Here is a 16,285-nt window from a genome sequence, read left to right on the forward strand (position 1 = left end):
TGTTAAGGAGCCCTTGCTATTTTGCACCCTTTGAGCCCCATCTGGGGCTGTGTCCCATATTTTACATCTTGTGGCTCTCGGTTATATCAAGAAATGGGTGTGTGGTGCATGATGCTGGGAAGGCTGGTTGCCCTTAATGTAGTGGCTTCGCATGACCTTGGGGACCAGTCTGTAAGGGTTCTTGTTCTGCTTCTGGCTTGCAGTCCAAAGTCAGGCAGGTTTGCATTTCACTTTCCTCACTGGAGGAATTGCGGCCACGGTCTGCTACAGTGAAAGTGAGTTGTGACACTTCATGTATAATGTAGACAATTAAAATGACCTACAGTTGTCTAAACTTTGCTTCGTTACAGAAAAATCACTGAAATGGAAATTAAAAGGAAAAAACCTATAGACTATTCAATATTGTGGTATTATTGCACCACAGATGAGATCATGAGGAAGCATTGATCCTGTTGGGACAGCATAAATACATCCTGATGGACCATGGCTACAAGGGAGATAGTATGTTCACCTGCTGACCTCCAGAAAGCAGTGTTTTCCAAAGAGGGGTTTTAGGCAAACAGGAACATTGTCCTGGAGACCAGTGAAAGGTCTACCCTCGAACTCCACTCTGTGAAAGTATTATTGATTATTGAGAGAAAACCATATCACAGAACAGAATAAACTTTGGTCCTGTGTGGTCTCAATACAGGTAAGTGTCCTTCCCAGTGAAAAGTCGTATTCTTCCTATGGACAAGAATACTTGGAGCTCCAGGCCAGCAGTTGACTGTGATGCCAGGATATGAACTGTATTTACCTGTGTTGAATACAGGAATATATCTATTTTCAAGAATCATTAGTGATACAGACAGCTGTGTAGTACCATTTAACTACCTGAGAATTGTTTTTCTTCTGTGACAGGTCTGAAAGCATTTCTTCCTTCTTCCTTATAATTTTCAATTCTTTTTTTCAATTTATTTTATTGTAGAAGTTTTGTATTTATTGTAGGCCAGAGGGGTATCTGGCCTTTTGTAGTCTTTAGTCCACCAGGATCCATGGTTTATTTCCCACTTACCCTCACTAAAGTGTTGTTGCAGCCCTCCACTATGCAGCCCTCCACTATGTTTTCTCTGGAGCTCTCCAATATTTCTGCCTGCCTCAAAGCACTTTCACAGCACACAGCCCATCCATTCATCCCCTGATGTTCATCCCATTCAAGCCTGACGTACCACTGATCCCTGGTTGCGCTCCTTCTATCCCTTCAGAAAGTACAACTCCCTTCAAATCCCCACATGATCCTTTTCTTTATACTCTGTCTCTATTGAGTTCCTTGACACAAGCATTTTCACTTCCGCAAAATCCCACAGCCACAACTCCAGCCTTATTCTTTAGTCTTCGACACCTCTCCTAGAGCTAGAAGTTGGAAATGTTGGCTGGTCTTAGGACATCTCGGCTCTTTTCCTCATTTCTGTGGTATTGTTTGTTCACGATTTGGTCAAGCTGCTTTCCTTTCTGCCTGAGTCTTATAAAGTTGGTGAGTTTTTACAGAGCTAGCATACAATTTATGAACACCACGTCTGCTTCCCTGCCAGTGAACATAATGCAACCCTTTACATTAACTGATCTCCGCCTGAAAAGCCTTTTTCCCCCACTGCCCTTTCAGGAGGCCTGTTCAGGGCTCCACATTTTGGGTAGCTAGAAGCTGTTTTCTGACGTCTAGCCTAACTGAACGTGCATCTCCCCAGCTCCCTGGTGCCTGTCTTAAGTTCTGTATCTCTCCTGCCTCGGTGGCAACATTTGCAAGCTGTCATCGGAGCATTGCTTAGTTTTCATTTTGCTCAGCTAACCATGACAAGCTTTTTGAGCGTCTCATTTTGTTTCCCTGGTCATCCCTTTTCTGCGTTCCTGATGGTCAGAGGTCTCTTTCCTGAGAAGCAGCGCACACATCACTTCAGGCAGATCTTCCTTGAGATTGCTATTAAAATGATCCATAGGGGAATAACTTTTCTGGTATATAATTTGATTTTATTTACCTTCCAGTGGCTGTCTAGGATAGCCAGTGTACAAACAAATGATGAGTTTCCCAAACAATGAGTTTCTAAATTGCTGTGAAAATCCTGATTAGTTCTTTTAGAGTATGTTTAGTAACTTTTTTTAATCAAACCTGGAACCTGCACTTCAGGCAATCAGCAGAAAAGCAAAACCTTTGCAGGGTTTATCCATTTCACATTCTTCCAAAACACTGAGGCAGAGTCCTAGCTTTTCTAAGTATAAGAAATTAAGGAAAAATGCCCCCCAGACAGAGATAAAGGTGAGCACTGCACCCATGGCATGGTAGTGCCTGTAGGACTTTGCTGGGGAGACGCTTTCTCCTGGACTGGGCTGACTTAAGTTGTCTCCACTGTGTAGACACCCTGGTAATCTTTCTGCAGCTCAGTTCCCTTTCCCAAAAGGGTGATGTGCAGTACACGTGAGAAGACTACAAGATAATTGGATGCTGTGATAATGTGAGTGCACAGGGAAGTGGGACACTCGCCCTAAAGCATTAATTAAATGTTTTGATAAAATGCTTGCAAAATACTTTGCAACACTTCTTTAGATAGAAATTGCTGTAGGAATGTAAAGCATTGTTATAAAATTATTTCAGGTGATTATATCTGCATCCTGTAGCAGTTGAAGTTCTAGCTACAGAAACAGGACTTGAATGACACCCAAGTCAGTAAAATCAGGATTATAGATACAATTTGCTGCAGACACATACATACAGAAAGAGTAAGAGATAACTGAGATGCTTTCAGGATGGAAGACTGTCAATACTCTTTCTTAAGGATTATGCAATCTGTTCAATAACTTTTTTTTTTTTTTATAAATCTGCTTTGGAGTACTTGTACAGGAACTGAAGCTTAATTATCCTCTCTACAGTGTTATTGGCATGAATGCCCTCAATGCCTAAATTATTTTTTTTCTAATAGGGCAAACCTTTATCTAGTACTTGTCCAGCCAATGCAGCATTGCAGGTTAAAACTCAAGTAATTTTTGTTGCTGTTAAATAACAGCTACTGCAGAAAGATAGATAAAATCGTCCCTTTTTGATAATCCTGTTTTCTGTGTAAATCCAAACTAGGGAGGAGATTGTCTTAGATGAGAACAAATTGGGAAGAGCTCTCAGGCTGTCTGATCTCTCTTGTCTGCTTTGCAAAAAAGAATCAGATTAATGAACATAATCAGATTAAGGCTAAAGAAGGGAACATATCTGGGGGGCATCAGAACTCTGCTGATACCAAAGAACTGTATGCAAATTAGCATTAAGGGCCTAACATTGCTCTACCATTTAAATTGATGGGAGCAAATAATGGCTTTCAAAGAAGTCCTGAGTGCTGGCAAAAGGAGCATGGATTTCCAGAGGGCAAAAAGACTTGAGGGAGCTGGGAAGTGGCTCTAAGACCCTGGCTTTAGGCAGATGTTGCTTGAGGTGACGGTGACTTGCGGAGTCCTTTGGCACATTGGCTGGCGAAGGAAGGCAAGCAGTGTGGGGCCTTTTTAGACACACGGTTTGATGCAATTAAATCTACCTAAAACCATCTCTGCTATCAGCCTACTGTGTTTTGTACAGAAAAACGATGCTGAAGGGAAAGACAAATATACACTAAAGAGGCAGAGACAGAGATGGCTAAGACAGACAAGGATGAGAGAGAATGACAAAAAGGAGATATATCTGAAAAGGAGGGGGATCATGGTAAAAACAGAATGAGAAAGAGGGGATAGAAGTGAAGATCATAGAGCAACTTTAGGTCCTTAATGCTGATTTTCCACTGCCCCCAGCAAACTGAAAGCAGGGTGCACCATGCCAGTGCAGCAATGTACCACTGGTTGCTGGAGTGGCAGCATGCGTACCCGCTGATCTTTGTAGAAGAGGCATTTTAAGTTTTTGAAGAGAAAGTAAACAAGAAGTGGAAGTATGAACATGAGAAAGAAAGGGAGAAGGTCAAGAACTTGAGGGGAAAGGGTACTTACAGTTTCTGTTCTGATCCATTTTCTGTTTCTTGAGTGCCAATTGTATCTCAACAAATACCTGTTATCAACAGCACTTGCTGCTACACATGATGCCTAAATCCTGCTGGTTGTTACGGACTCACAGCCTGTGCTGGAATCGCGGGCAACATTGTACATTTCTGCTTTCCAACGTGAAGTATCTCTCTCTCTAAAAATGCCCAGGTTTTTCTGCCTACATTTATTACCTCATTTGACTTTCAAGTTCTCTGAGAGAGTTTCCTGGGGGAACCAAGGGAATGTTTGATGTGGGGTCTTCAAAACCAAAAAGCAAACATGAATAATAATAAGTATTATTAGTAAGAATAATAACAAGTAATAAGAAATACTATGAGACCTGAAACTGGTGTAGCCCAATTTTCTAAGTTGTTTTTTTTGCCTGGCTGATTTGTCTAGGAATTGACAAGCTCTGATTAAGGTTTTCTCCCTTCTTGGGTTATTTATAAATTCTATTCCCCTGTGACCTTTCTTGATCTGGTAAGCTATGAGTGCCTATTGTAGCTGTAGCCTTCTACCTAGGGCACATAAAATCTCTACTCATCATCAATTTTCATACCTTTTTTTTGGCATTGGATTGTCTTGGAAACATCTATGGCTCTGTAAAATGTGGATCACATCAGTTGTCGGGATCAGACACTGTTACATGGACAGACCCATATGGCAAGGTTGCTTTAAGCTTTATTTCCATATAAAACAAAGCTAAAATTAGAGGGGTGGATGGTGGGGCCCCTGAATTTTTTCCTGTGACTTCCATAATATAATCATCTGAATAGAGGTTTGGCATATCTCAAGGCACTATTTTCTTTTCAGATGGGTGAGGCAATTAAATGTGAACAAAAAAAAAAGGGGGGGATCTAATGGGATGTTGCCTCTGGTTGCCATGAAAGAACAGGAAGAGAATGATGTGAGATGCGGAAAAGTCTCGTTGGTGGTGCAGGTCATCTCACAGTGTCTGCACGCTCCCGGTGAGCTCATGCCATGCTCCCAGGGGTTTGAATTGTAAAGGAGCAGGTGACTCCAGCTGCTAGCTGGTTCCCAGTTGACGCAAGAGTGTGCAAATCTATGCAGATCCACTGTCAGCTGCTCCTCTCTAGGCAGCTGCTGGAAAGTTGTGTGTGCGCACATGAACTTTCTAGGCTTAATCTGCATTATGAAGTGTGTGTGTGTGCGCGTGTAAGCTTTCTGCAGAGCTCTAGAGCATATGTGTCATGACCATATGTGTCATGTGAGACCAGAAAAGCAGATGTCCTGAACATGCCCCTCCTACTCAGGGATTAGAGATGCTCAGGGGAAAGCAGAGGGAAGCTGGGACACACTGCCCTGACTCACTGCCAGAGACAGCAGCAGCTTCTGCAGGTTCAATGGGCCTCTGCTCTTTGGTCAAATAAAACCCTGCAGCTCCATTTCCAGCAACCATCCCCTTTCGGTTAACCAGAGAGGAGGAGGATGGCCTATGCTGATGAAGACAGGTAAGGTGCAATGAAACAGGGGATGCACAGGCATCTAAGCTGGAAGGGGCTAGCAAAATGGCATCGCTTTTCCTTGCCTCGTTTTCTTCTTCTTCCTACTGGGTACTCAATAAATGTCAGACAAGCGCTGCTCAGAAGTAAACATCTTATTATTAAAGAGGAATCTGGCCATCTGCCTGTGTCAGGTGCTGATGTTATGAAATATAGCAATGAGCAGGTGACCTTGGCAGAGGTTATGGGCCAGAAGAGGCAAATATCACGGTGTGGAAAGGCATACACTGCAAATATGTATGGTGGTATGCCCCTCTGAAACGTAATGCTTTATCTGTTTTGGGGGATATGTCTGCTTTTTTGCATGGATTTGCTTTCAACCAACCTAGAAGCACAATGAGGGCGGGGGTTTTTCACGCCATAAAAGATCTGTCATCGGCAACAGTCCTGTGTTTCGCAACAGATGCGTTTCTCCAGTGGATGACAGCAATTGCAATAAAGGGGATTGTGTTTTCAGCTGATCCTGTGATTTAATCCAAAGCGATGCTACCGAGCACTATTATTAGGTGTGCATTGTTGGACATGGAGTAGCTATAAGGGGCTTTGTGCTACATGTACTAATTCAGGCTGTCAAAAACTTGCACAGATCTCGGGCTCATGCAGTCCCAGCCTAAACATTACATTTGGTGACCCACAGGTCAAACTCCCCCTCCACTCCTGCCGAGCAGGTACTGTCTCCTTCGTATTCAGAAATTATCTGTGCCTGCTGGTCCCTTTTGATGCTGTGCATCCAGAATATTTTTGATAACTAAATACTGCAAGCAGGGCACTGCAGATTAATTTTGGCATCACTGTGCTCTCAGCACTGGGGACAGCTCTGACAGGTCCAAAGCCTTTGGGATGGAGAGGGCTCTGCAAGGCCCATCCACACCTGCCGAAGCTCCTTTCAGGCAAGGAGAGTTACACAGCACTGGAGTTTTACTTCTCTGGATAAGAAATATTTTAACATCTTCTGTTTAGAAGAAAAAAATTCCTTCAAACTGGGCACAGCTCAGTCAATCTCAATGTCTTCATCAAACATTGCATGGGGTTCATCCCACACTCCTAAAATTTCTGGGGATATAGGAATAATATCCATTCTTTAGTGTTATTTTGCAAGGCTGGATGCACCTTTTTTTAAAAAATACTGAAAAAAAGGAGATTAATTGTCAAGAGGAAGAGCAGATCCTGGTGACCTCATTCTTTTCTCATGCCTGCCACAGGTACGTCAAAAGCTTGGGTATTACATTTAAATTCTCTTGGTTCCCTCTGATTTCTAAACGAGGATTACAGTTATTCAACAGAGAAATTGGGGGGGAATCATTCATTAATGCATGTAAAGCACTTTTAAAGCTTTTCTCTGGGAGCAAGGGATAATACAGTCAGTCAAGGCTTCATTAGTGTCACTTTAATAGCTTTTGCTTATTTCAAGAGCTCATGGTACACTTGGAAAATGCAACAATATGTTATGGTAAATATACTCTTTCTTGTTTCCAGACTTTTCCTTTGAAAAGTATTTCAGCTAAATGACTCTTCATTTTAATGCGTGAATATGGAAGTTATTTCTTCTCATTGGATCGCAGGCTTATGACATACTTGGGTATTTTTGACATCACAGTTTGTAACTAGGACCATAAGTTTGATGTATGAGACATTGGACAAGACTTATAGCAGGAGCTGGGCAGCTAGGAGATGAAAAAGCTCACAGAAGATACCTGTGCAATAACTACTTACCTTGTCAGTATAAAGAAAGAAAAAACATAGAACTGAGATCCTTTATTTGAATACCTGATACTGCAGTTAGAGGAGCCTGTTGTATGCTGACAGTCAAATCCTCTTCGTCAATGGTCCAAGACTTCCTGGAGCGTAGAGCACCACTTTGAAAGCTTTTCTGTATGTCCTCTAAGGCTGCAGACAGCAGAATCACAACATGACTGAGGTTTGTACCTCTGGAAACAAGAGACTTGATTTCAAAAAAAAAAAAAAAAAAAAACAAAAACCCAAAACATTTATGAAGCAGACAGTGACTGCTTATCAGCATCTCCAGTCAATTTTACATCACCTTCAACCTTGCAGTACCTGATTCTGTCACCCCTTAATAAGCAGATCAGCTTGTCACATAGAGCAGCTGCTGCCCCTACCTGTGTTGGTTCATGCCGTGACCCAGTCCTCTACCACATACAGTCATTAGTTCTACTCGTCAATGGTAATGATTGAGTCACCATCAAGAAATGCTGTCAGTACCCTTGCTTTTGAAGAGAGTTTCTGGTCAACCTTGATATTGACTTTCAGAAGATATCTGCATTGTCCTATAGGAAATAGGATTATGGGATTATTTTGCTATTGATTGTGTTCCAAAACTGTGATTAATGCATCTGATGAATACTGGACTGACAGACCGAAAAATTGAAGTCCTCTCTCTACCCATGAGACACGTACACAACAGGCAGTGTAATGCCAGCTTCTATCCCACCTTCTAGCAATGTGCCTTAGCGCTGGATAAGACATTTTTTTGCCAAGGTATTTGAGCAGTCCCCCTCTTAAATCAGACAGCATAAGCCCAGGAGCCCAAATTCCTGGTTTTCATTTGTTTTGATGTAGACTGATGTCATTGGGCCTCTTGCCTAGGACTAGACTGCGGTTGTGACCCACTGCCCATCCGTGGGAGAGGAGAGGATGAATGAGATCTCCATGTTTGCCTCCTGTACTGAAACCACAACGTATGGAGAAGGTGGATGTTTGAGGTGCATTACCAGCCCCAGAAGGCAGCACTGGGAGCTGATGATGCTCAACACTTAGGAAGATTGGGTTTTCCATCTCTGTAGATGATGCTTGCTCCATGTCCCAGTAGTCTACCTACTGCAGAGGACAGTGTCTACTCCTTCATCAGCCCAGCATCCCAGCAGTGCTGTACAGGTGCCCTTGGACTTCCATCCTCTTGTATTTCTCCACCACAGGTTGGACATCCCCGTACACACACATATAGGCTGCAATTTCTCAGTCTAACTGTGCTTTTGCATTCCTTCAGTAACTCAGGAGAGACCAGAGCCCATCAGAAGCAGGACTGGTTATGCCTTGTGACATTTCCATGATCTAGGTATCATTAGCTATTCTGCCACTGTAGAATGAAACCAGCAAAGAGGATTCAAATGATTTCCATCTGGCCAGGGGTAAAATATGAGATTAAAAGTGAAACATCTTCAATAATAGCAGTGAAGCTCCTATTATTTTAGTTTAAATGAAATTTCTTCTTCTTTGCACGTTTTCAGGGCTTTTATCCTTTGAAACTTGTTCTTTGCATGGGTTGATAGCCTCACTGACCTGTTCTCCTTCTGCAGAAATAGCTATGAGGCATATAAGGAAACAGCGGATTGGTTACGTGCCCGCACCATCCAGCGCCCGAAGACTGCCATCATCTGCGGATCTGGACTGGGAGGTCTGGCTGATGTGTTGGATAACAAGACAATCTTTCCGTGTGAGGACATCCCTCACTTCCCACGGAGCACAGGTTAGCACAACCAAGGGCATCATCTTCCCATCCATCGGCAGCCTGCCACAACCGTACAGTGCGATAACTCAAGGCAACACACACCGCTTGGCATTGGTCTGCAAACCAGTCTCTCAGTGGTGAAAGTGTGTTCACAGTAAAAAAAAAAAAAAAAAAAAAACAAACACCACAAAACCCACATATTTCTGTGCTATGATATTTATTTAACTTTCAGCTCCCGGTTTCACAGCACTTGGCCACACTGTAATGCGTAGTCATCAACTGACAAATCCCTCTAAAGTCAAAGACCTTGAGACCTGTAACTAAAACGGCACTATTATCCAGTTGCAGGGCACATTGGCAGATTGGTGTTTGGGGACCTGAGTGGACAGCCCTGCGTGTGTATGCAGGGACGTTTCCACTATTATGAAGGATACTCTGTCAGCACGGTGAGTTCTCCTTAAGAAAATCATTCACGTAGGGAGAGATATGTTGTAAAAGATGTAAAAGTGACTGCTGGCTTTGATATCTAGCTGCAGGAGGTTAGCTCTTGCAGTGAACTTAGATTGCTCTTGCAATGAATCTTGCTTAGATTTTAGATTTCTCCCCCAAAAATAAAATTGAGAGCTCAAATGAAGAGGTAGTCAGCTTCTGCTAGGTGAAGCTGATGCTGTGCAGCCATACAAAGTGGCTAGCCCTGCTATGCTCACAGGGCAAAATCATGTATCATACAAGGCAGATTGATTTACACAGTTTAACCCTCATTTTAATCATGATTTAAAACAGCAATCAGGAAACTTTGAGTGATAAGTATAATTTATTTTAATCTTCTTTTGCATTTGTATAGTTTACATTTTTTTTTTTCCTAGAAAAAAACCTCTGGCTAGTGTAACTTGGTATACGCTCCCAGTTAACATACAGAATTATGTGAATATTCAAGTATTATCTAACATGCATGTATGTACGTTTCTGTTGGAAACACCAATAATAGTTCTTATTTACTGGCTGATAGTTTTGTATGTCCTTTTTTATTTGGATAGCTTTGAGGTTTTAATTGTGGCTGAGGTCAGTTTGTATTTGGATATGGACTGTAATACTTGGCACCACTCAACTTTTTATAGAAAAAAAACCTATTTTAAATACACTTGATACAAAACTAGGTTTATCAAAACATGTTTGTCTATTACAATTAACTCATTTCTTAAAGAAGTGTTATGTAGTTAGGAAATTTTCTGCTCACAGCTTCTTTAGCATTTTAGAGGTAGTAGATATCCTGATTCCTTCTTGACTCCTCAAAATCAAACTTCTTGGATTTTTTTTTCCAGTTCCCAATTGTTCCTTAACTTTGGATAAGCAGGTCACTGAAGTGAACATGAATAAAATAATCTCTAAGCTTCTGTGAAATGCATCACTGCTGTAAAAAGCTGGTTTATCTGTTACACTCCATGTCCATAAGTAGTTACTTCAATCAGCACAGTGGTTTGATCTCTGCAAGATCTTGGCAGTGAGGAAAAACTATCTGTATATTCTTTTTGTACCACATTTCTTTGACCTTAGTACAACTGTAGGAAATGTGGGCTTGAATTGTAAAGGTATTCATTTCAAAATTAGTTTTTAATATGTTTAAAAAAAAACATTAAATTATTTCAATTTAAATTAGAGGAAAACTTAAAATTGGAGAAGATGTTTTGTCTCCTTGTAGCCTCATACAGACCCTTCTCTGTGTCATGTAAGCTGTCCACAAATTGCAATACTACAAATGTAGTAGTAGTAGTTGTCTATGAATTATGATGCTCGTTGCATATATGCCTTTGTTCTTGCAGGTCACCTTTCCCATCAGAGTCTTCTTTCTCCTGGGGGTGGAGATCTTGATTGTCACAAATGCTGCTGGGGGACTGAATCCCCACTTCCAAGTGGGGGACATCATGTTCATTAGAGATCACATCAGCATGCTCGGCTTGGGAGGGCAGAATCCACTGCGTGGACCAAACGATGAGAGGTAAGAAGGCATCAGCTGTGCTACCAATTAATCCTTTCTTCCTCCAGCTGCAGGCTAGGACTGCCAGTTGTGCCTGCTGGCAAATACTTACTGGTTTGGCTCCAGGTACCCACGAGGCAAAAGTTAAAGCAATAGCTGTGCGTGCTGTGCCACCTGCCCTGCCTTCCCCAAGCACCCTTCCTTGGCTGTAGCTTACTCTTACAAGCCTATGAGGAGTTTATACGCAAACATCCAGAAGGTTTTGTTTTCTAAAAGTAGGCTTCTCATCCTTCTCCTGACATGGCCAGCTGTACCGTCTGCTAAAAAGACCCACTGCTGTCTCTTCTTGTCAGTCCCTTTCTCTGCTAGTTCCTCTTCATTGAGCAATCTGGTGGACTGTGGTGTCTCCAGCCTGCATTTATCAACAGCTGTTTCTGGTGTGATGGAACTGATACAACAGAGGCCAGGCAGTAAGTTGATAGCAGAGCAAAGGCAAAACCTCTAAATCTCCTGATAACCACCCTTGTATCCAGGTCATTAAACTGGGATGCCATTGTTAACACCATGTATTCACTGAAGGCATCAGTCTGATGAGAGGTGGTTGTCTTGCAGCCTCTTGGGAGACCTCTAGATCTACAAGAGTGACCTGCTGCTGGCTGAGCTGGGAAATCAGGTTTCCTGTACTAGCTGTGTAGCAGGATTTTTATCTTATGGACTGTAAAGTGGGGCTTGTAACACATCCTCACCCCTGGACTGCAGTTGCCACCAGATATAGAGTTGGTTTGAGCAGGAGGTTGGACTAGATGACCTCGAGGTCCCTTCAAACCCAAATTAATCTATGATCCTAAAACCCTCCCAAGGCACCATCGGACTGGTAGGGTGGAAGGCAACCAGCAAGGTCATAGTACTGAGAGGGGCATGCCAGGTGGCCCAGTGTTTACAAAAAGAAGCCCCTTGGGTCTCAAATGGGGCTAAAAAGAGCATGAGGACACATCCACTGCAGATTCAGGCTGAGCAAAGGAGAGCACATCAGGTGTCAGGAAAGTCAACATGGAAGCAATAAAGATCCAGGGCTGTCAGAGCCTTATGGCAAGAAAGAAAGAGGCTAGGTTGTGATAAGGAGATAACAGTAGCAAGAATTATTTCCTAACCAAGCTGGCAGGAGAGAAGCCAGATGAAAGCCAGATGTGTGAAGCCAGAGGACAGGCAATGGAGGTGGTGAAGGAAGGAGGTGGTAGTTTATGAGCAAAGAGTGAGTTTAGGTAACAAGATGGTTAAATTTGTTGTTGGGTTGGTACCTTCACCTTGAAAAAAAGGACTTGTTTGCAGGACAGGCATCTGGACTGTCCTGGGATCTTTCCAAAAAGAAAGCTCTGGCTGAGAGTAAGGTGGTCTGCCTGGCTTCCCGTTACAGTTAGTTCCTTCCTGATGTAATGCCAGACCTGGCTCCTGCTACTGAAGAAATCTGAAAGGTGCTAGCAACTGCCTCACGAGAAATAAACACTGTTCTGTCATTCAAATGGCAAGAGGACAGTACCCATCTGAAGTGGAACATCTTTACATCTTCATAGGTGTTGGTGTGGGTTGCAGGAAAGAACGATCAAAAGCACAGAAGCCACATGGAAGAGTGTTTAAAGCTCTCTGGACTTGCATAATTGCTCTGGAACAGGAGGAGAAACGCCAACCAAACAGTAACTGCATCTGGAAAACATTCAAAGGCAGCATAACTGTCTCATTGCCTCCCAAAAGCAGCTTCCTGGTGAAGACTGCAGTTCTCTGGGAGGTGACTTTTGTACTGCTGACCAAGGCATCAAAATGGGCAAAAGGTCTTTATGAATCAGCTTTAAAGTATTGCAGAGCTTTAGCTGAGCAAACTCCTCCTAAAATCTAGTGCAGCTCAGCCACCAGGAAGGATTTATCTAAGCACAGCAGAGTAAAACTAAAGGCAATGAAGTGATGTGGAAAGGGGATATAGTGCAAGAATCTGAGGACTGAATTTAATAACTTAGAGATTGGCTTCCGTGTTGCTGGCCATCCTTCAGGAAAGAGAAGCGATTTTCATGGTGATGAATACTTATTACCTTACACCAGATGGGAAAGTTTGTTTTTCATTTATATAACACTTCAGTGTTTGGAAATGTAAAATAAGCCAGCTACTGCCCTAAACATTCAGCTGGAAGAACATGAAAACAAGCAGGATCTTTCATAGCCTAAATGAGCGACCTGGTCCACTCCTACCAAACTGAGTTGGTGAGCATGGCTGGGAGTTTATTTTCCAGATTTCTTCAGCAGCAGCACACCAGTCTTGGCCAGGTAATTCTGCTCTCCCTGAGTCAATAGTAGGATTTGCTCAGTCAGGAACAGGACTGAGCTGTTATCTTAAGATCCAAAGCAAGCAAGAGACCCAGCCTTGAAGCACAGGATGAAGGCTACCTAAAATATGGCCCTGGAGCTCCCACATGTGCTACTCTCCCCATTTCCCTGCAAAAGAGGACACTTGGAATGGGATGTTATTGCCTAAACATAGACATCTAATACCATCTGACACTCTGTGGAGTATCCAGTAATGGTTCTCCGGGGCTGGCAGTTGCAATATAAGACCTACAGGACATGGGAATGCTCTGGATGGGCAGCTGAGGGGAAGGCAGAACTTACTGGGGCATCTCAAATGGGCAATTGGATTGCCCTTCTGTCCTAGAAGAGTCTCCAAGCTTGTGCTTAGTGTGATCTTGCTGTGCCAGGAACCAAATACAGAACTGGATGCTTTTCCTGTGATGTATTTTCTGACCAGCAAGCTTTGTTCTTTTGCCTCCCCAAGAAAGTCATTCCTTGAGGCCCTTTGAACTGGTCTATTGTAGACAGTTAGAGAGAAAGACTCAAGTCTCATGTGATTTGTCCGGTGGATCCAACTCTGTGTTTCTTGCTTCGAGTATGTGGATGTCAATGCGGGGATAGAACAGCCTTTGCTGTTGTGGCACAGGGCATCCCTGGCCGTGAGCCTGGTTTAGTAGCTGCCTGCTGCAATGAGTCTTAAATGTAGCGACCGATGCTCCATCAGGCCCTGCTCAAACCCCACACTGGGGACAGCCTTTGGGACTCGGTGCCACAGCGAGCCCACCTGCAAGCTGCTGTGCAGGAGAAGCAAAGGGCAGCAGCTGTCTGATGGACAATGTTTAAAAGTCACAGTGGGCGGTTATTGGGGAGAGAGAGAACGGGCCATCAGTGCTCCCTGGAGACAGGAGTCCTTGGAAAGACCACTCCAGGAGGGTTTGTCCAGCAGGAAAGCAGTGCCAGACCTTCCAACAGCCATAACCTCTGCGTGCTGAGGGTCTTGGGCGATTAGATCTAGCAGCAATGTCATGATGGCAGAAGTACCTGATGATAAGGCCAGGATGGGAGAGATTGCATCTGTGGCTGGTCTGCCCTTAACATTTCCCTTTTCTCCCAAGGATGAGCATCTCTGAACTCTGATGGAGGGAAAGTAGCGGTAGCAATATCAGCGTGGCTGTGCCCTTTACTGCCTTGCAGGTTTGGAGTAAGGTTTCCCTGCATGTCAGATGCTTATGAACAAGATCTGCTCAGTCTGGCAATGGAGAGCGCACAGGAGCTGGGCTTTCTGAGCTTCGTCCGAGAAGGAGTGTACTGTCTGCAGGCCGGTCCTTCCTATGAAACTATTGCCGAGTGCCGTGCGCTGCAGGCGCTGGGAGGGGATGCTGTAGGTAAGCTGCCTGGCCTGGGCTGATAGGGTTGGTTGGGCACATGGATTAATCAGTTCATTCTGCTCAAGGCTGACTTTCTTCCATCTTTGACTCTTTGTCTAATTCTCCTGGGCCTCGAGAAATGAGCTCTGTGTATTTCTGCTTAGTTCTGCAGTGGCTTAGTGCAGCTCCTAGGGTGGATCTGCAGAAAGTCTCTGTGCTTATGGCTGCCCAGGGCAGGGATCCCAGCACAATGTTGTGTTTATTTCCCAAACACAAATCTCCCACGCTCAGGTGGCTCATCTTCAGCAGGACTGAGTGGGGCCCAATCAGGAATAAAGTCCTTTTCTATTATTTTTAAAATTCTGACACTGTAAGGATTTTCACTGTGCCTCTTCCCTACAAAACAGCCCTCCATAAGAGTCTTGATTGTTTAGGGATGGTAATTATGGATACCTTCCCAACTCCATATGAGGAAGGTAAGCAACATGATCCATAAGATTCCTCCAGCTTGACTCCTGGCTCGTGGAAGTCTGTTCATTAATATCTGCAGATTTATTGTGCATGAGGAAAGGAGCTCAGCTTCCCACAAAGCCGTTTTTCTTTGCGAGAGCTTTTTTAGCTGAGGAAGAGAAGAGCCAAATGACACAGCACATCAGTACTTCTCTTAGCAAGGCTGCAAGCAGTCTAACACGTCTTGGGGAGAGAGACATAGCATGCAGGAATCAAAAGTGGAAGGTTTATTGTGCTGAGCAGGGTTGTAACTGTAGTGCTACAGCTATTACAGCCTTACAAGTATCGCAGCCTTTAACTATTACATAGCTCAGAAAGAGAGAGCTGTGGGGGGATGAGACAAGGGCATGCGCTGAAGGTAGGATGTGATTTGCAGCCTTGGAGAGATCTTGTTTTTGCGTAAATCCTAACTCATCCTGGTCTTTCCTCTCCTACCGTAGGCATGAGCACTGTCCCAGAAGTAATTGTAGCCAGGCATTGTGGCCTCCGAGTCCTTGGGATCTCCCTCATCACCAACAAAGTGGTGATGAACTACAACAGTCAAGAGAAAGCCAACCACGAGGAAGTGCTGCGCATCTCGGTGGTCCGGGCTGAAGCCCTGCAGAAACTGGTCACGCACCTCATTGGCAAGCTGGGGGAAAGCACAAACTCTCCGTGACCTCCAGCCATTTATCATTCATATCATAACGTGTGAACACTAGTGAGTGCTGGGGGGAGAGCTGTCAGTGAGACTCTCCCCTTCTGCTCTCCTGATTTTGAATAGACCTTTTGATCTTCGTCAGTGTGCTTTAGCTGGTCAGGCGCAGAGATTTGCTTCGAGTTTTGCCAGAATGATCCCCTTGTTAGTAGCCAGTGACCAAAACAGCTTTCTGGCACTTAAACAGAGTCTGACCTCTGACAGATTCCCAAACCCATATGTCAGCAATGAGCCCCTTGGTACCATGAGCTCCAGCTCCCCCTCATTCCACTGAGAGCATTTGGTGTTTCTTGTGCAGCCTCTCTCAGCTCAGCACCCTCCTGCCCCTGAGTGTCTGCTCCCTTCTTGTGCTGAGCCCCTATGCCGGGAGCCAGGTCAAGAGCT

General features: G+C 43.9%; 1 protein-coding gene across 1 annotated transcript; it reads left to right on the plus strand.

The window, feature by feature from the left end:
• The first annotated feature begins 5,475 nt into the window (after positions 1-5,475).
• Positions 5,476-15,862, plus strand: LOC142036271 (purine nucleoside phosphorylase-like). The gene is made up of 6 exons (XM_075039396.1): positions 5,476-5,498; positions 8,867-9,036; positions 9,361-9,464; positions 10,839-11,014; positions 14,522-14,712; positions 15,645-15,862. The coding sequence occupies exons 1-6, from the start codon at positions 5,476-5,478 to the stop codon at positions 15,860-15,862; spliced, it is 882 nt and encodes a 293-aa protein (XP_074895497.1).
• Positions 15,863-16,285: the final 423 nt, after the last annotated feature.

Source organism: Buteo buteo, chromosome 11, assembly GCF_964188355.1.
Source record: "Buteo buteo chromosome 11, bButBut1.hap1.1, whole genome shotgun sequence".
In the NCBI taxonomy this organism is placed as follows: Eukaryota; Metazoa; Chordata; class Aves; order Accipitriformes; family Accipitridae; genus Buteo; species Buteo buteo.